The sequence below is a fragment of the Zalophus californianus genome, chromosome 3, assembly GCF_009762305.2.
Source record: "Zalophus californianus isolate mZalCal1 chromosome 3, mZalCal1.pri.v2, whole genome shotgun sequence".
NCBI classification, from domain to species: Eukaryota; Metazoa; Chordata; class Mammalia; order Carnivora; family Otariidae; genus Zalophus; species Zalophus californianus.
This window is the reverse complement of record NC_045597.1, coordinates 194484240-194504976: the sequence shown is the minus strand read 5'-3', so window position 1 is coordinate 194504976 and position 20737 is coordinate 194484240. Positions and strand designations below refer to the sequence as shown.

At 48.2% G+C, this 20737-nt stretch overlaps 1 protein-coding gene across 1 annotated transcript in view; it reads right to left on the bottom strand.

Annotated features, from left to right (window-relative positions):
• The window catches only part of SNED1 (sushi, nidogen and EGF like domains 1), an 83760-nt gene that overhangs the window by 57245 nt on the left and 5778 nt on the right, over positions 1–20737 (bottom strand). The window contains 1 exon segment of the mRNA XM_035726645.1: positions 820–1107. Coding sequence (XP_035582538.1) covers positions 820–1107 — 288 coding nt within the window.

The following is a 20737-nucleotide window of genomic DNA, read 5'->3' as shown; positions in this document are numbered from 1 at the left end:
GTGTCCCTGGCTGGCGCACTTGCTGGCATGCTCTTTGTCATCTTGGCTGCTGGAGAACTCAGGGTTTGTGTGGGACTCGCACGTCCCCGTCCACCAGCCCTCTCTCCCACTCACACCACTGCTGGGGGCCCCAGCTGCACCTCCAGATGCCTGCTGGGCACTTGCACCCCGCCACCCTGAGTACCTGCCCCCACCCTCTGCCCAGCCATGTGCATGACGGGAAGGCAGGCCCTTCCCTTGAACACTCTGCCTCTCCCCTGCAGCCCAGTGTCCTGACACCCTCAGGGCTGCTCTGAACCGTCCCGTTCCCCCAACTCCGGAGCCCCATGTGGCTTGCATAGCAGTCTCAGGGCGAGCTCCTGCCCCCTGGTTGTGCTGTGCTGAGCACTTCTCGGCACTTGGCATGGAGAGTGTGCCCCACAGGAGAGACGCATCCCCGATGCCTTTGTTGTTTGGCATTATCACAGAATAAAGGATAAAACAGAATAAAGTTCCCACTTAGCCTATTGAGAATTGAACCATTCCAAATGGGAATTCTGACACAACCCAAGTTCCACCAGTGTGCGAAACACTGTTATCAGGGCATTTGGCATTTTCCTAGAGGCAGATGGTTTCTGGGTGGGCTGGGTTGATTCAAGGCTCTGTCCTCCAACCTGGCTCTGTGACCCTGGGAGAGTGACTTCCCTCCCTGAGCTGGGTTTTCCCGTCTCAGGCATGGACCAGTGATTATGTCTGACCCCTCTCAGCAAGGTGGGGCCCCTGGGGGGAGACCCTGGACCCCAGATGGACATCCTCCCTTCCCCAGGACAAAAAACTCACAGGGGAAGAGGAGCTGCCTCCAAAGAAGGTCACGCGGTACCAGGTAGCTATGAAAACCCAGGTGGCAGAGAAGTCCGGGAGCTCGGGGAAGTAGCGCCTGACATCCTCTGTGGCTCTGCGCAGCGTTGCTGGGTCAGTGGCCTCCCGGTAGTACACATCACCTGCACGCCGATTGTCCACATCTGCCCAGAAGGCTGCCACTACGCAGCGGTCCTTGGCGATGGGGAAGGCCACTGGGGTGAACTGAGAGACTTCTTTCAGGAAGGAGATGATCCCATTATTGTTCACCTGTCAGAAAGTCAGAGAGGGGGCCAGTGGGCACCTAGGGGTGGCAGGTGGGCCTGGCAGCCTCCCCTTCTTCACCCACCAGGCACCCGCCAAGGGTGAGCTGACCTTGAGCAAGGCGTCCCCAGAATGGCTTGACAGTTCCTGGTCCCTGACACAGGACCCCTTGGCCTGCTCCATCCCCTTGCAGACAAGCTGTGTGCTCAGGGACAGGCTCTGACCTGTTTGCTGTACCCAATGCCCTGCAGAGTGCCCAGATCTGGGTTGCTGCTGTGGGGTCGGGGAGCTCCCATTGTGGGCCCTGGCTTTGGACAAATGGGGTGCCCAGGGTCCTGGGTCCCACTTTAATCAGGGACCTTGGGAGGGCACAGCAGAGTGCCAGCCTCCAAGCCAGGTGTGGACAGGTGAGTCAGAGGCACGTGAGGAAGGGTGAGCAGGTAGCGCTGGGGAGCAGAGCTGGGGATGGGCAGGAGCCAGTGTGGCCAGGGGAGGCTGGAAGGGCCTTGATGGCTGGGTTGGGGGTGGTCTGTGCTCAGGACACCAGACAGTGGGGAGCCCCAGAAGGCTCCTGAGCAGAAGAGGGGGAGCAACCTCTCTGTAGTAAGACACAGCTGGCCCCAGGGGTGATCCTGCCACTCAGTTAGCTGTGCAACCATGAGGCAGGTTAGCCTTGCTTCTCTGTGCTCTGGATTTTTACCCATGAGATGGGGATAACACTAGTTCTTGCCTCCAGGATGCTGGACAGCCTTGAATGAATTAATGGTCACAGAGCTGGGCTCTAGACTGCCATGATTTGCTCCTGGTAGGATTGTGGTCAGAACTGTGCTTTTAGAAAAGACCCTCTGGACTTCCCCTTTAGGTGAGAGCCGGCTCTGTAATCCAGACCAATACAAAAGACAGATAAGCACACCTCTTTTTGGAAAGACACAAAAGAGCAAACAAGCAAGTGAGGGAGTTTCAGTGTTTCGATTCCAAAATGAGGACAGGGAAGGACTGGAGGTGAGCCTGGCACTCAAAGCTCCTTCCCCCGTGAGTGCCTCTGCAAATTCACAAGCAACAGCTGCAAAGGAGAACTGCAGTTTTAGTAGCCTCATAGAGGGAAAGGGAGAGAAACATCGAAGCTCAGAGCTCACTCAGTGGTGGGGATAAGCCCCCACATTAAGCGGGGTGAACTTGAAGTACACAGTCCTTGTGCAGCCTCACACTCCACTGTGCCCTCACCTGAGCAATCCAGGGCTCCTCAAACCTGGGCTTGGTTTAAGGTGGCTCCCGACGGGTAGCAGTCCAAGGTTCCAGGCAGAAGCAAAGAAAACCCTCTCTGGCAGAAGATGGCATCATCTTAGGCCTCAAGCTGTTTGTATAAATAATTTTTCAAATACAAAACCCAGACACAGTCAAAGATAATCGGGCACGCAAGGAAGCAAGACACCACTAAGAAGAATAAGCAGAAATGAGAGAAACTTCAGACATCAGAATTACCAAAGACTATAAAATAGCTAAGTTTACTGTGTTCCAAGAAAATGCAGACTTTAAATTTTGTCAAGAGAACAGCCAAAACAATCTTGGAAAAGAAGAACAAAGCGGGAGGACTTAGACTTCCTGCTTTCAAAACTTACTGCAAAGCTATAGTAGCAAAACAGTGTGGCACCGGCACAAAGATAGAAATTTAGACAAACAGAAGAGAATAGGGTGCCCAGAAATAAACCGTCACATATAGGGTCAAATGATTTCCATCCCGGGTGCCTAGAGCAATCAACATAGGACAGGTTTTTCAACACATGGTGCTGGGAAAAATGGGTATCCATTTTTCAAAAATTACAAAATTACTCAAAATGGATTGAAGACCTAAACATGAAAACATAGGATAAAATCTTCATGACATTGGTTTTGGCAATGATTTCTTGGATATGACACCAAAGGCACAGACAACAAAAGAAAAAAAAAGACAAACTGGAGTTCATCAAAATTAAAAATACTTTTTGCCTCAAGAGACACTATCAGCAGAGTAAAAAGGCAACCCACAGAATGGGAGAAAATATTTGCAAACCATATATCTAATAAGGGATTAATATCCTAAAGATAAAGAGAACTCCTATGACTCCACAACAACAACAAAAACAACCTGGTTAAAAAATGGGCAAAAGACTTCAATAACATTTTTCCAAAGAAGATATACAAATGGCCAATAAGCCCAAGAAAAGTTGTTCAACATAACTAATCATTAGGGAAATGCAAACCCAAGCCACGATGAGCTACCACCCCACACCCATCAGGATGGGTACTATCAAAAAAATAGAAACGATCAAGTGTGGGCAGGATATGGAAAACCTGGATCCCTTGTGCCCTGCTGGTGGAAATGTAAAACGGCACAGTCACTGTGGAGAACAGTTGGCAGTTTCTCAAAAAATTGCAAATAGAATTACCATATGATCCAGAAATTCTATTTCTGTATTAGTCTGCTAGGGCTGCCATAACAAAATATCAGACTGAGTGGCTTAAACAACAGAAATCTGTTTTCTTATAGTTCTGGAGCTAGACATGCAAGGTGAAGGGGCCGTCAGAGTTGGTTTCTAGTGAGGCCTCTCTTCCTGGCTTGTAGATGGCTTCCTCCATGCTGTGTCACCACTTGGCTTTTCCTCTGTGTGCACATGAGGAGGGAGAGAGCTCTCTGGTGTTTCTCCCTCTTATTATCAGATGAGGACCCCACTCATACAACCTCATATAACTTTAATTACCTCCGTAAAGGCTCTATCTCCAAATACAATCACATTGCGGGTGTAGGAATTCAACAGATGAATTTTGGGTGGCACACAATTCATCCACAATACCCCAAATAATTGAAAGCAGGACCTCCAAAAGATATTTGTATACCCATATTCATAGCAGCATTATGCATGACAGTCCCAAGGTGGAAGCAACCCAAGTTCCACCAGTGCATGAATGAGTAAGCAAATGTGGTCTATCTATACAATGGAATATGATTCAGCCTTAAAAAGGAAGAAAATTCTGACGCGTGCTACAAGATGGATGAACCTTGAGGACATTACACATAGTGAAATAAGCCAGTCACAAAAAGACAAATGCTATGATTTCACTTCTATGAGGGATCTAGAGTAGTCAAATTCATAGAAAGTAGAATGGGGGTGGCCAGGGGTGGGAGGAGAGGGGGAATGTGGGAGCCTCTGACGGGGACAGAATTTCACATTTACAAGACAAAAAGAGTCTGGAGGTGGAAGGTGGTGATGACTGCACAATATGAATGTCCTTAATACCACGGAACTGTACACTTAAAAATGGTTAGGATGGCACATTTTATATTATGTGTATTGTCCATAATACAAAAAATTGATTTAAAAAAGGGCTGGGGGGCCACCTGGCTGGATCAGTCAGTAGAGCATGTGACTCCTGATAGCAGGGTCATGAATTCGAGCCCCTCGTTGGGTGTGGAGATTACTTTAAATAAATAATACTGTTTTAAAAAGGGGTGAGTTAAAAAAATCAGGGTGGAAATTACCTTTTAAAAAGCCATTTTAAAGAACTAAATAGGAATTCTAGTACTTTAAGTAAATAACAAATTAAGAACTAAGTAGATGGATTTAAGAGCAGATTTGAAGCAACTGAAGAAAGAACAAGTGAACTGAAACTAGAAGATAGGTCAGAAGAAACTGTGGAATTTAGAACAGAGACAGAAAGATGGAGAGTAGAGAAGAAAAAATAAGACTTATGTGAAGCAGTAGGATGATCAAATAAATGTATGGTTTGGAGTACCAGAGGGTAAGGAGCTACAGAGGCAATGGCTGAGAATTTCTAGAACCTATGAAAGACACCAGGCCACATATTCAACAGTCCCAGTGATTCCCTAGCTGGAAAAAAAAGTAAAGCAACAACAAATGACTGCTAGAAATGCAGAAAACGAATGATGGGGAGGCTATTGTAAAAGGAGAAAACATACATTACTGTCAAGGGCCCTACAGGTAGAGTGACAGTTGATTCCTCACAAGAAATGATGGGAACTAGAAAACAGTGGGATCATATCTTAATGTGCCGAAAGAAAATAACTGCTAACATAATCTTATACCCAGACAAAATAGCCTTTATTACTGAAGGCAAAACAAAGGTAATTCAGATAAATAATAAATAAGTAAATAATAACTAAATAGCAGACCCACATGAAAGAAATTCAGATCAAAGGGAAATGTAAAGTCAGAGATGCAAGAAGGAAAAAAGGGCAAAGAAGGTGCTATGGACTGAATGTCTGTGTCTCCCCAAACTTCTTTTTTTTTTTTAAAGATTTTATTTATTTATTTGAGAGAGAATGAGAGATAGAGAGCACGAGAGGGAAGAGGGTCAGAGGGAGGAGCAGACTCCCCGCTGAGCAGGGAGCCCGATGTGGGACTCGATCCCGGGACTCCAGGATCATGACCTGAGCCGAAGGCAGCCGCCCAACCAACTGAGCCACCCAGGCGCCCTCCCCAAACTTCTTATGTTGAAACCTGACCCCCACTGTGATGGCATTAGGAGGCGGGGCCTGTGGGAGGAGATTAGGTCATGAAGGTGGAGCCCTCATGGAGGAGATTATAAAAGAGAGCCCAGAGAGCTCCCTCTTTGCTTCTGATGCGTGAGGACACAGCAAGAAGACGGCAGTCTATTAACCAGGAAGTGGTTCTTCACCAGACACTAAATCTGCCAGCCCCTTGATCTTGGACTTCCCACTTCAGAACTGTGAGAAATAAATGTTGTTTAAACCACCCAGTCTATGGCATTTTTGTTAGAGCAGCCAGAACAGATTAAAACAGAAGGTATGAGAATAAATCTAAATGAACACTGACCATATAAAGAAATAATATAAATAAAACTTTGTGGAATTGTGTAAAAAAAATCTGTAGAATTAAATTTCATGATAATATCCTATAAATTGGGAGAGTATTAAAGTGTTCCAAGCTCACTGTATTTTCCAGGAAAAGGATAAAGGCATTGGTTAACTTATAAGTGAATATTGATAAGTAAAAATGACTATTGTACTACCTAGGATAATCACCAAAAGAATAGAAACAGTGTATATAGTCCTAACTGACAGAGGGGATATGACTGAATGATTAGAATACTTGACATATAAGATGGCAAGAAGGAGAGGGAAGGGAATATAAAGTAAGTGGAGCCATTAGCACAGAAGATAGTAGGTTGAAACACAACTCCATCAGTCATGCATTAAATGAAAATGAATTAGATGTTCTGGTTAAAATATATACTATCCAAATACTAACCAAAGAAAACCTATAGTTTATAGTTACATTATTATCAGACAAAACAGATCATAAGGCAAAAAGTATAGCCAGAGACAAAGAGGGCCACCTCATAATAATAAAGGAAGATATAACAGTTTTGCATTTTTATATATCTAATAACAAGGTCTCAACATATATAAGTGAAAAACTGACAAAAAGAAATAGGTCAATTCATAATCATAGTGGAGCATTTTAACATACCTTCTCTAGTAAAATAGACTAGGCAGACAAAATAATCTGTCAGAATACAGAAAATTTGAGCAATGTAAATAATAAGTGACCTAATAGATAACACAAATAGAATATTATCTTAAAAATTTACCATATACTGACCACATAGCAAGTGTCAACAAATTCCAAGTGATTGCAAAAAATACAGAGTTCATTCTCTGGCCACAGTGTAAATATACTAAAAATATTAACCCCCAAAAGGTAGGAAATTTCTATGTGTATGGAAATTAAGAAATATAAATAACTTTGGACTGAAAGACAACAAAAGTACCATTTAGCAAAAACTTGTGAGAGTGTGGTGCAAGCAGAACTAAAAGGGGAATTTGTAGCCTTGCATGCTTATGTTAGTATGTATACTTAGTGAATAAACCAAAAAGTTAGTAAATAATCCACATACAGTAAATAAACAACAACGACAAAAACCCAGGGGAAGTGAAAAATAAAAAATTAAGAGCACAATTAATGAACTAGAAAACAAACACTGAAAAAGAATCAACAAAACTAAAGCTTGGTTTATTTAAACTACTAGTAAAATAGATCAACTTCTGGTGGAATTGGTTAAGTAAATAAGAGAAGGTATCAATTGCCAATATCAGTACTAGAAAAGAAAATTGACTTCATATCTTAATATTGTTAAAAAGATAATAAGGTAATATTATAAATACTTTTATAATAACAATCAATTGAAAATTTTAGGTGAAATGGAAAAATTTCTAGAAAAAATGCAGCTCACTGAAACTGGGTTAAGAAGAAACAAAGGAGGAAAGGATGTTAGCATAACAGAGTAATGAGTTTCTGGAAGAGGAAGGATAAGGGCTTCCATGGACTGGGTCAGGGGAAACTGAGAAGACTCCGCAGGATCCAAGCAGGTAATGTTCTCCACAAGTGGGGGCGTTGGGGGAGTAGGGTGTGGGGAGTGAGGATGCCACTGTTTTACCTGTTAATAAAGTTGAGCAGTGAGAGGTAGGCTTGAAACAAGCCGTCTGATCCGAGCTTTGGTTCTTATAATGACAATGGGGCAGCGACCCTTCAATGCCCCAATGAAAAAGCAGAAGGGCCTTGATGACTTGAGTCAAAAGATTCTCAAAGCTGAAAGAAATGGTTCCAGCAATGAGGATTTAGAGTTTTGTTCTGTTTTGTATTTAGAATTTTGAGGGGACCAGAAACATTGAAGGTCATTTTGTTGAGCTGTGTGAGTGGCAAATGCAAAGCCTTGCTTATTGGTGGTCACTGTCTTCCGCTGCGTCCCTGGATCCTTGCTCCCTCCTCCATCCTGACTTCAGCTGCTTGAAGGAAGAAGCCAAGTCTGGCAGGGGACCGGAGAGAGGGGAAGGACTCAAACTTTTACAGCTCTGTTGGTTACAGGCACCCAAGCTGCCACCCTACCTGGTTCATTAGGGGAGGGTGGTGCCAGGTGCAGGGCTGGCTGAAGGCTCAGAGGACTGCGGGGGAAAAGCTATGGTGACATGTATGCAACAAACAGAAAGGGGTTCCCAGGAAAATTAAACAAATGGCATTCACCCTAGAAAGAAAGTGAAACTGCCTCTGTTTGCAGATGATCTGACCTATTGTATAGAAAATCCTAAGGAATCCCCCAAAAAACTATTTGAAGCAATCGGTGAGTTCAGCAGGTTGCAGAATATAAGATAAACATGTAAGTATTAATTGTATTACTATACAGTACAATGAATGACCCAAAGATGAAATCAAGAAAACAATTCCATTTATAATGGCATCAAAGAGAATAAAATACTTACGCATAAATTTAACCAAGGAGATGCAAGACTTGTACACTAAAAACTACAAAATATTGTTGAAAGAAATTAAGAAGATCTAAATAAATGGAAAAACATCTCATGCTCATGAATCAGATGCCATAACACTGTTGTTAAGATGGGGATATTCTCAATTAATTCCTAAAAATCAATTTCTTAAACACCAGCAAAGAACAAGGAAGGGGCATTTGAAATTAAAAACAATTCCATTTACATTAGCACTACCCAAAATGAAATACTTAGCTATACATTTAATGGAATCTGTACAAAATCTGTATGAGGAAAACTACAGAACTCTAGTGAAAAAGACCTAAGAAAAACTAAATAAATGGAGAGATATTTCATGTTTGTGGATAAGGAGACTCAGTGTTTCAAGATGTCAGTTCTACTTGATCTATATATTCAATGCAGTCCCAATCAAAATAACAGCAAATTATCTTGTGGAAATCAATCAAGTGATTTAAAATTTATATGGAAAGGAAAACACCCAGAATAGCCAACACAATACCGAAGGAGGAGAACAAAGCTGGGGGACTGACACTACCTGACTTCAGGACTTACTAGAAAGCTACAGCAATCAAGACAGCGTGGCATTGGTGATAGAACAGAAAAATAGACCAGTGGATCAGAACAGAGAGCCCAGAAGTAGACCCTCATCAATACAGTCAGCTGGTCTTTGACAAAGGAACAAAGGCAATACAATAGAGCAAAGATCACCTTCTCAACAAATGATGCCGGCACAACTGGGCGCGCGCACACACACACACACACACACACACACACACACACACACACACAGACTCTAGATTTTGTGACTCCTCACAAAATTTAACTCAAAATGGATCATAGACCTAAATGCAAGGCACAAAGCCATAAAACTAGAAGTTTACATAGGAGAAATCTAAATGACCTTGGGTTTGGTGATGACTTTTTAGATATAACACCACAGGCATGATCCATGAAAGAAGTAACTGATTAGCTTGACTTCACTGAAATTAAAAACTTCTACCCTGTGAAAGACAGTATCAAAAGAGTGAGAGAACAAGTCACAAAGTGGACTTACAGGAGAAAATACTTGCTCTAAGGGCATATCTGATAGAGACTGTTGTCCCAAAATATACAAAGAACACTTAAAACTCAACAATAAAAAAACAAAACAACCTGATCAAAATATGGGCCAAAGACCTTAGCAGACACTCTGTGGCTATTTTTGCTATTTCTTATGGCAAATAAGCACATGAAAAGATGCTCCACATCATATGTCACCAGGGAAATTCAAATTAAAAAAATGAGACACCACTATACACCTCTTAGAATGGCCAAAATCCAGAACACTGACACCATCAAATGTGGCTGAGGATGTGGAGCAACAGGAACTCTCATTCACTGCTGGTGGGAATGCATAACGGCAGCCACTTTGGAAGACAGTTTGATAGTTTCTCACAAAATAAAACATACTCTTATCATAGGATCCAGCAATTGCACTTCTTGGTATTTAACTGGGAGTCGAAAACTTATGTCCATACAAAAGCATGCACACAGATGCTTATAGCAACTTCATTCATAATCGCCCAAACTTGGAGACAACCAAGATGTCCTTCAGTAGGTGAATGGATAAATTTTGGTACATCCAGACAATGCAGTATTACTCAGTGTTAAAAGGAAGTGAGCTTTCAAGTCATGAAAAGACATGGAAGAACCTTAAATGCATATTACTAAGTGAAAGAAGCCAATCTGAAAAGTCTGTATACTTTGTGATGTCCACTATATGATGTTCTGGAAAAGGCAAAACTATGGAGACAGTAAAAAGAGCAGTGGTTGCCAGGGGTGAGGAGGGAGGGAGGAACAGGTGAAGCACGGAGGATTTTTAGGGCAGTGAAAATACTCTGTATGATACCATACGGTTGGATACATGTCACTATATATTTGTCCAAACCCACAGAGTGCACGACACCAAGAGTGAGTCCTAATGTGAACAATGGACTTTGGGTGACTATGATGTGTTAATGTAGGTTCATCGATTGTGACAAAGGTACCACTCTGGTGGGGGAGGTTAATAATGGGGAGGCTGTGCCTGTGGGGGTATATGGGGAATGTCTGTATCTTCCTCTCAATTTTGCTGTGAACTTAAAACTCTTCTAAAAAATAACACAATAAAAAATGGGCAAAGGACTTGAATAGTGAATAGGCATTTCTTCAAAAAGATATACAAATAACATGAAAAGATGCTCAGCATCATTAACCATCAGGGAAATGCAAACCAAAACCATAGCTGGCTACCATGTCATACCCACTAGGATGGCTGGAATGGAAACAGATGGGCAATAACAGGTGTTGGAGAGGATGTAAAGGCAGCGGAGCCCACATACACTGTAAGTGGGATGTAAAATGGTGCAGCCGCTTTGGAAAAGTCTGGCAGTACCTCAGATGGTTAAACAGAGCATAACTCTGGGCATCAACCATTCCATGCTAGTGGTATATCCACACATACCTGAGAGAAAACATGTCCACAAGGAAACCTGCACACAAATGTTCACTACAGCATCATTCACAATAGCCAAAGAGTGGGGCCAGTGCCTGTGTCCATGAACTAACCCATGGGTAAAGATAAATGGAATATTATTCAGCCATAAAAAGGACTGGAATACTGATCCACGCCACAACATGCATGAACTTTGAAAATGTTACCTTAAGTGAGAGAAACCAGACACCATAAACTGTATGATTCCATTTATATGAAATGTACAGAATAGGCAAATTAATAGAAATAGAAAGTAGATTAGTGATTGCCTAGGTCGGGGCAGAATTGGGGGGCTGGAGAATGACAACTGAGGGGTACAGGGTTTCTTCTGGAGGTAAGGAGAATGTTCTAAAATTGTGATGAACTACAATTCTAAATACATGAAAAGCCATTGAGTTGTAAGAGAGTGAGTTGTATGGTATGTGAATTACATCTAAGTGGAAGGAGGGAGGGAGCGAGCAAGGCTGGGGTGCGGGCATCAGCCCAGAGCTAAAGGCTACACGAGAGGGTGGCCTCCCTTGTGCATGCCACCCCACTCCTTGGGCCCCCCGAGGCAGAGAACATGGTCCCCTGACTCATGCGCAGTGCTCCTGTAAGGGGAAGACAAGGTTGCAGTGGGGACAGGAAGCTTAAGGGACCACGTGGGTGGGGTCTGAGTGTGTCACTGTTGCCTGCCATTCTGCTGGGAAGTGTTGGGGCTTCTCCTTCTGGGGATTGCTGCGCTTGAGAGAGAAGAGAGAACCACAGCCCTACCTCCAGGCTCTTCTGCAGAAACTGGGGGAGTCCAGGAGTCACCAGGCCAGTGAGGCATCACCAGGCCAGCAGCACCCCCTGCCTGACGCAGGGCCCAGCAGAGAGCTTGCAGAAGCCAGGGTGATGCATGGGGGCCTTATGACGCTGGCTCAAGATCCCCATTAGGGGTGGGTCAACTTGAACTTGACCAGTAACCAGGGAAGGGCCCAACAGGGTGGGTGGCCAAATAGAAATGGCACAGACATTAAGTCATCTTGGTTTTACGTAAAAAATGGCAGCTACCCTTTTGGGGACCTCATCTTTCACTCCAGTGTCCCAAGTAAAGCCGTTGGCTCAGGGGGTCCTCCAGTCACAGAGGATCCCCTGAGCGTCCCCTGAAAACCTGCCTGGTTTGCTGATGGTCCAGCTGAGCTGGAGCCTGATGCCGTCCCCAGGAGCCCCAGCTCCAGAAGCAGCCCCAGCTCTAACAGGGAAGCCTGTGGAAAGGTCAGCCAGTGCTCCTGGCCGAGAAGGGACTCTTGATTAGTCACGCCCGGTTTTTTACTGACCTTTGGGTTGCTGCAAATGGTCTAGTTGAGGGTCAGCAGACTGTTCCGTGAAGGGCCAGACAGTAAATATGTTTGGCTCTGGGGACCACATAACAGTCTCCATCACATACTCTTCTTTGCTCTTTTGTTTTTGTTTTTATAGCCCTTTAAAAATATCAACAACATTCTTAGCTCAAGGGCCATACCCAAACAGACCTTGGGCTGGGTTCCTGGGCTGTCCTATGTGGACTGCCAGTCTGCTGGGCACGGGGGGCACTGCTCACCCTGCCCATGGCCGCTCAGAGCCCAGTATGGAGACAGCCCTCCCGCCAGAAAGCCAATGCTGAAAAAGCCTGCTGGCTCCCAACTGCCAACGGTCTGCCACCTGGAAGGGCACAGCCCATGCTTGGGGCCTGCGAGCCTGGGCACACACTGCAGCCATTGGGTGCAGTCTGGGTCACTTTTGGAAGGGCCCACGGGAGGGGCATTCTCCGATGGGACCGATGGGGACCAGGCCACTGGTGGAGGCCTCTCCCAGGCAGATGCTGCCTCTGGGAACCCCTCCTTATACCAGAGATGGCATCCCAGCCACTGCCGGCACCTGCCGGAAGGAAAGGCCTGGGTGTTGCTGGTGCAGAAGCTCCTACCGCCCACCAGGCTTATCTCCCATGGAAGCTGGCCCGCTTTCTGTCTTGCTGGGAAGGACCACTGACCCCTCCAAGGCCCAGTGGGGGATCTCACTTTTCTCGGTGCTGATATTGCTGATTGCAGCCTGACCAGCACTCCACCATATCACTACAGTGGTTTTCTGGGTCATTCGTGCCTGGTAGAGACCCTCCCTCTATGTCACGGGCCACCGCGCGGTGGTACAAGTGTCCAGTGACCATTCCATGCCCTCCACCATCCACTGGCACCTGGCATTGCCGAGCCCTGGATCAGCCTCCCCAAACTCCACCCCAGAGACCTCCGCCTCTGCCGCCCGAGGCCCTGCTCTGCATAACGGCCAGGCAGCTTGCTCATTGAATGTGGCCGTCCCCAGCCAGGATTCGCCTCCTCTTGGCTGCCCTTTGGTAATGGCCAGGGCAAAAGGGAGGAGACTGATACAGGGTTGTGTAGGCCTATGCTGAAAGCTGGGGATTCCGCATTGCTCCTGGGCACAAGGGCGCACCTCTCTCTCCCCTAACAACAGCACAGGCCAGCCCCAGTGGGCGCATCTAGTAGGGGCAGCCTGGCTGACGGGCCTCCGGGTTCGAACGAAACTCTGGCTCAGCCACCTGGATTTTCTTGTTGGACCAAGACGCTCCTCAGTCATGGAGACACAGGTCACTTGGTTGAGTATGCTGTTCACTGTCATCTCTGGTGGTCCGTGGGGGCTGTAATGGGTCAGTATACATTTCACTCAAATGCCCCTGTTTCTTTTGTTCCTAAACCCTCCAGGTGAGAGGTCGGTGTGTGAGTAGGGGAGTGGGGAGAAGGTGAGCACTAGGGTGGGGCACACTGTGGAGGGAGCGACCCACCCTGGCACCGGGCAGGGACCACCTCAGACCTGGGGGTTCAGGCATCGGGAAGCGTGATGGTTCTTCACCCCTAGATCCAGCACCTGGCAAATCCCCCATGGCCTCCCTGCATCCGGCAGCACCTGTGCGGGCCACCTGCCCTGTGCTGGGCTTGCATCCCTGTTTGTGCGCTAGAAAAATGGAAAAATCCCCAGGACGCAGCCAATCACAAATGATTCTGCTGACACAAAAAATGTGTAAACACAGAGCACAGTCTTGTTTCAGTCTTTCCAACACAAGTTCATGCTTGGCCTTGGGTTATGCTCTGTGTGGTGAACATGGTGGCAAACGCTCCGGGACATGGCCCACAGACCTCAGTCGGACCGTGTGGCAGAGATCCAAATCAAGTCAGCGTCAAATTTCAAACCCAAGGGGTCTGTTCCTCTCGGGTCGTATGTTTGTGTGGGGGGGAGGGTGAGCCACGGAATGTCCGTCCAAGGGGGTGGAGGGGAGGGGGTCAACCATCCCCATCCGCCTGAGACCAAGGGGGCTCCTGGGCCTTCCAGTGCTGAGACCCGGAAGTTTCCCTCCCGGTGAAGCAGGGTGAGAGGGTCGCCCTAATGGGAGTCACCTATTTGGTCCATTTACCGCCTCTGTAATTATCGGTGGTGGCGTCAGAGATTAGCAGGGCAGTCTGAACTCCTCGCGTGGGTCACGATGGACAATAGCCTGGCCTTAGGCAACATCCTGGCTGAAATAAGACCCACTGGCCTCTCGGACTGATGCGCAGCTGCTGCACCTGCGGCTTAGGGGCCAGGCAGAGGTCCCCACTGCGGGACATCCTGTCGCTGCTCAGAGCCCAGTGTGTAGTAGCCTTAGTTAAATGCATTGTGAGCCCAATCACACCAATTTGGTCCTGGCCTCTGCGGTCTGACTAATCGGAGTGACGGATGGAATGGCAGAGCCATGTGAAAATTTGAGTTTGGCCAAGAACACGTGGGGCCGAGGAGGTGGATTGTGGGGAGAGGCAATCTGCCATGGGTCCTGAGTGCCTTGCGTGTTTTTGCTGGGTATGCCAAGAATGCAAGCTCAGTCTGCTCTCCCTGGGCTGTATCTCAGGGCTGTGTTTGCAGAGATCAGCCTTGAGGGATCAAGTGTTGTGTCCCTTGCGGACAGAGGGCAGGTTTCCCCAAGCTCAGTGTTTCTTGGCCGTGACACACGCCCACAGTGGGGGCCCCTCTGTTCCCCGTGGGACTCGGGGAGCAAGAGGCACCGATGCGGACACAACTGGATTCTGCTGCCTGCTGCACCGTGAGGTGCAGGGTCTATGCTTCCAAACCAGGAGTCTGTGGTCTCCGGCCAGCACGCCCAAACCCGTAACAGGCTAACATGAGCCAGGGAGGAGGGCACCGCAAATCCCAGACCTCCACAGTTTCATGTTATAACAACCTTGAAATTGTACATAAATTGGAAATTTTCCTAGAAAAACACAACTTACCAAATGTGAGGAGAATTAGAAAACTTATTTTTTTTATATATATAATTATTGAAGACATTGAATTGGCACAAACTCCCCCAGGGAAACTCTAGCTCCAGATGGCACCACCAGTGAGTTCCAGCAAACATGTAAGGAAAAACTCCAGAAATACATCAGCCCTTCTAACTAGAAGAATCCATTTCACGAGACTGACACAATCGTGCTACTCAGATCAACAAGGCCAGTACCTGGATGAACAGCAGGCCAATCTCACTGACGCCAAAAGTTGCCAACAATCTTCAATAAATTAGCAAACTGAATCCAGCAATATATAAATAGGAGAAACAATTCATCACTACCAAGTTGGATTTTTAAAAAAGATTTATTTATTTATTTTAGAGAGACAGAATGAGAGAGAGAGAGAGAGCGTAAACGGGGAAGGGCAGAGGGAGAGGGAGAGAAAGAGTCTTAAGCAGATGCCACGCTGAGGATGGACCCCGAGGCGGGACTCAATCTCCTGACCCAGAGATCATGACCTGAACCGAAACCAAGAGTCAGATGCTCAACCAACTGAGCCACCCAAGTGCCCCCCGAAGCTGGATTTTTTTTTTTAAGATTTTATTAATTTATTTGTCAGAGCGAGAGAGCACAAACGGGGGAGTGGCAGGCAGAGGGAGAAGCAGGCTCTCTGCTGAGCAGGGAGCCTGACACAGGACTGGATCCCAGAGCCCTGGGATCATGACCTGAGCCGAAGGCAGACACTTAACTGACTGAGCCACCCAGGCGTCCCGCCAAGTTGGATTTTTGTGAGGAATACAAGCTAGGCTTTACATTAGAAAACCATTAATTTAATCGGTTTAAATAATCAATTTAACAGATTAAGGGAGAAAATCACATGATCACCTTACTAGATATAGAGATGGCATTTAATAAAAGTCAACATCCACTTGTGAGAGAAACTCTCAGAATACTAGGAATATAAGGGAACACCCTTAATCTGATCAAGGGTGTCTTCAAAATAAACAAGAACAAACGTTGTGTTTAATGGTGAAATATGGAAGTTTCTTTTTGAGATTGGGAACAAGATAAGGATCCTGCTAACACCATTTCCACTAGACAATGCAGTGGAGACCTGAGCTAACACAGCAAGGCAAAAAAATGAATCAAAAAGTAAAAAGATTGGACAGAGAGGAACACAGCTGCCGTGAATTGCGTGCAATATGAACGTGGTTGTAGAAAATCTGAAACAATCCCCAGATCATTTAGTAAAACTAATAAGGTGCTTGGTTTGGTTGTTAAATATAAAATTAGAAAATGTAAAAATAATCAACCATGAATCTACATACCAGCAATAAGTAGAAATTAAAGACACCATTAACAACAGTTTAAAAATATCAAGTACTTCAGAATAAATTTAACAAAAGATGCACAAGACTTCTCTGCAATCAATTCTAAAACTTGATTGAAAACATTAAAGACGACCTCAATAAACACAGAAGCACAGCATGTTCCTGGATTGCATGACTCAGTGTTGTAAAGACACCCGTTCTCCCTCATGCATCTATCTGTTCAATGCAGTCTCAAAAATATCCCAACAAGTGTGTGTCTGTGTATGCGTGTAACTCGATAAGCCAACTCCAAATTTTATACGAAAATGCAATGCCAAGAATGACCGAGATCCTCTCGAGAAGAACAGGACAGATGGGCTTGCTGTGACAGCCCCGGAGCTCGCCCATGATGCCCCCGCCCTGGAGAGCCGGGAGACAACCCCCGCGCAGGACACTCGTCCAGACAGCAGGGGCGCTGTGGAGCAGCGCGCTTCTTTCCTGAGCCGGGACCCTGTACTTTGGATCTTGTGCCACACACAGAGCCCAGCTCCAGGTGTGTTCGACACCTCATTGTGAATGACAAAACACTTCAGCAACAACACTGTTGGAGAATATATTCCTGACTTTTGGGGGTGATTTTTAAAATAAGGCACAAAACCCTCTAGCCATAAAAACAAAGACGGACACATTTTATTATATTAAAATTAAGAACATCTATTCCCCCAAAGATGCCATTAAAGAGAGTGAAATAAGGCACAGAACGGGAGGAGAAATTTAGTGTTTGTGACCTGGGTGTGTCAAGAACTCCCACAGATCAACAGGAAAAAGGTAACATAGACAAGAGGGGAAGGACTTTACGAACGAGAAAATGCAATGGTCGGCGAACACATACAAGATATGTTCAGCCTCACTGATAAAAAAGGAAGTTAAAACCATGTTAACACACCAGTACATAACCGCCAGGCAGGTACAAGTGTTGGCCAGGGTGTCGTGCGGCAGGAGCACCCACAGGCCGTGGGTCTACTACAGCTGAAGACAGGTGCACCCCATGGCCCAAAGGTCTCACTTCATACAAATGTGCACTGAGGATACCCAGATATGTGTTCCAGAATTTGCACACACAGTATTGTTAAGAAGAGTCTAAAACTAGGAACTCCAAATGTCCACCACAGTCAAACAATTGTGGTCTCTTCACATAATTAAACAGCAGAGATGAACTAAGACGCTACCTCAAACACAGGTGGGCGGCCCTAAACACAATCTGGAGCAAAGGAGGCAGGTGCAAGAGAATGGACTCCCCGTGCTTCCATCAGACAGATTGCAAACGATCTTAGGGATGCGTACTGGGAGGGCAGGGAAGGGGGGGCCAGGGTGTCATCATGAGGGGCACGGAGGGGCTAGGGGCCGCTGTAAGTTGTTGGTGGGTCCACTGAAGCTTGCGCTGCATTTGTCCTTTTGCGGCACATTTCATGGGTCTCCTCTTCTGCATGTGTTTAGGAAAAGAGTTAAGGGTGAGAAGTCACAGGTGGAAAAGGCACCTGTGGATGGGAGCGGCAGAGACCAGGCAGTGGGGGCCCCTGGGCTTGGGCTGGAGCTGCAGGCGGCGTGGGTCACTTGCTGGTGGGACAAGCCTGCACTGCCCTCCCCGCGTCCCTTAGCTGGCCTGCTCCCCACTGTGGCTCCTGCAGGCAGACCATTGAGTTTTCCTTCTTCTTTGAAGTCAAGTCCAGCCCCCAGGTGTGTGTAGCGTGTGCAGAGGCCTCCGGCCTGCTCCCGTCCCAGACTGCCGCTGCCCTCCCCACCCCAGGGGTGTGGGCCTAGAGCCTAGGGGTCCAGGAAGGAGGCAGAACAAGCCGGCCCTGTTTCCCTGCCAGGGCAGGATGGGGCCAGGACCACAGCTGAGAAGGGGTGGGGGCCCCGGGTTGTGTGAGCAGGCCGCAGGCAGGCGCTCTCACCTGGACAGGAACCCCACTGGGCTTTCTTCATCCAGATGAGAACATCTGCACGTCCGGTGGGGGTTGGGTGCCACAGACCCATAGGGGGGAGCTGGGGGGTGAGGGGATCCATGTGGTGGCCCTGCCCATCCCCCACCGGGGCCCCCTCCTCCTTCGGGGCAGGGCACTTTATAAAACACGTGATGCAGATATGGAGACGGAGGAGGGAGGGTTAGAGCCAGACTCCCCGTCAGACGCCCCCCACTGTGACAGGTGAATGTCCTGTAGCTGAACGAGGTATAGCTTTAATCCCCGTCTGGGACTTAGCGAAGTGAGGGTCCACCCGCATGCTGTTTAGCCACTGACTTCCCAGAACCCTGCCGGGGGCCTGGGTGTTTGCTGGGCCTCCGGGCCCAGAGCAGCCACCCTGCCCCAGCTGGCCATGAAGACCTGAGGCCTGTGTGGGGGACCCACCCAGCCCTTTGGGGCTCTCACGAAAATGCAGGGAGACTCCAGGAGCAGAGAGGAAGGAGGACCTGCTGGTTTGTCCTCCCAGCCCCTCCCCGTGGACTCCCCTGGCCAGAGCCTCCCTGTGGCCACCCTGTGGTCTCCCCAAGCCAGGCCTCTCCCACACAGGTGCTGCCTCTCTCGTGTGCAAGGACTGGCTGCTGGAACAAGGCTGCCCCTGGGTGTCCCAGCCCCGGGTGGGACTTGTATACAGGCTGCCTCGTGTGGCCTGTGTGGTGGACAGAACTGAGTGCAGGGGTGGGTGCTCGGCAGTTGCACCCTCCACACCCTACCTGCACCCTTCTCTCCCGGGCGGGGGCCAGAGGCCCACGGTCAGTCCACGGAGCGGGTGTTCCCGTCCGCTTGAGCAGGCCAATGGTCCTGCAAAGGGAGCTGCTGGTCAGCGTCCCTGGGGCAGCCCCGAAGCCGTCCCGTGCAACAGGAAGTTGCAGTGACTCTGTGAACTGCAGGGAGGCTCTGGGGGGGAGGAGCAGTGCCTGCAGGCATGTGTGCTCGTGTGTGCCCATGTGTATGAGTGTGTGTATGTGATGAGTGTGTATGTGTACAAGTATGTGTGTACATATGACTGTGTGTGTGTGTATACGTGTAAGGGTGTATGAGCATAAGTGTGTGTGTACAAATTTTATATGAGTGTATATGTGTGTACAAGAGTGTGCATGTGATGTGTATGTGTATGAGTGTGTGAGTGTGCATGTGTAAGCGTGTGTGTACAAAGGTGTGTGTGTGTAAGTGTATGAGGGTGTGTATGTGTGTGAGTGTGTGCGTGTGTGCAGTGTGGTGTGGGGGCTGGCCACACGGCGCCCACACCTTTCCTGCAGGCCCAGGCCGGCCCCCCACTGGTCCAGGAGAAGCACAGAGGGACGGCACTGGTGGCATTTCCGACTTGGATAAAACCAGGAAAGAGCGGAAATGTCCTGGAGAGTCTCTTGGAGGCAACTTCCAGCCCAAAGTATGTGATGTGTGTCTGGCCGGTCCCAGAGCCAGGAGCTCGAGGGCTCGCTGGTGCCACCCTTGCTGGATGGAGGGGCTGCTCTGAGCGGGGCCGGGCAGGCCTGGAGGGGGGCCAGGGACCCCGAGGCCACAGCACCCCAGCTCTGCAAACAGCATATCCAAAGGGCGGGGCCTTGGTTCCTGCTTTGACTTCTCTGCCAAGAATAAAACAATAAAGCCCCTGAGGCCTTTTATAAGCTTGTTTTGAAAAATGTAGGCATGTTTTTTATTTCCTGGCGGCTTTCTGGGTAATTAGGATTCCTCCCACGGCACAGTTGGGGGCTGGAGTCCGGCTTACGGGGCAGCGAGGGGGCAGGGCCCCTGGGGCTCACAGGCCAGGCGGGTCTGAGCCCTGGAGAGCCAGCAGTTGCCCGGGAAGGAGGGGAGGCTGGCCCTTGGCTGAGCGCTGGGAGAGAGCTAGAGCGGGCCTCAGGAAACAGCAACCGGGGCTGCGGGGGGAGGACCCCAGCAGATGGGGAGCGAGGGAGCCACCCTCAGGGCCCACTTCCCGGGGAAGAGCAGAGAATGGGGCTCGCCCCCCTCCCCCCTGTGGACCAGGGGGCGGGGGTGGGAGGGGGTTCCCCTGGAGGACGGGGCAGGCAGAGCTCAGCCCCCTCCCTCCCGCCCAGGCCAAGCCCTCCTGGGCTGGGAGCCCTAGCTGTACTTCCTGCGGTGTCCTCCCCCTCCACGGCCCTCCTCCAGAGGCTCCCTGCGGCCACCCTCTGCTCTCCCCTTGGCGCGCTGCCCGGGGCCCCACTGCAGGGCCTGCCTCTCTGGTGTCCCAGCAC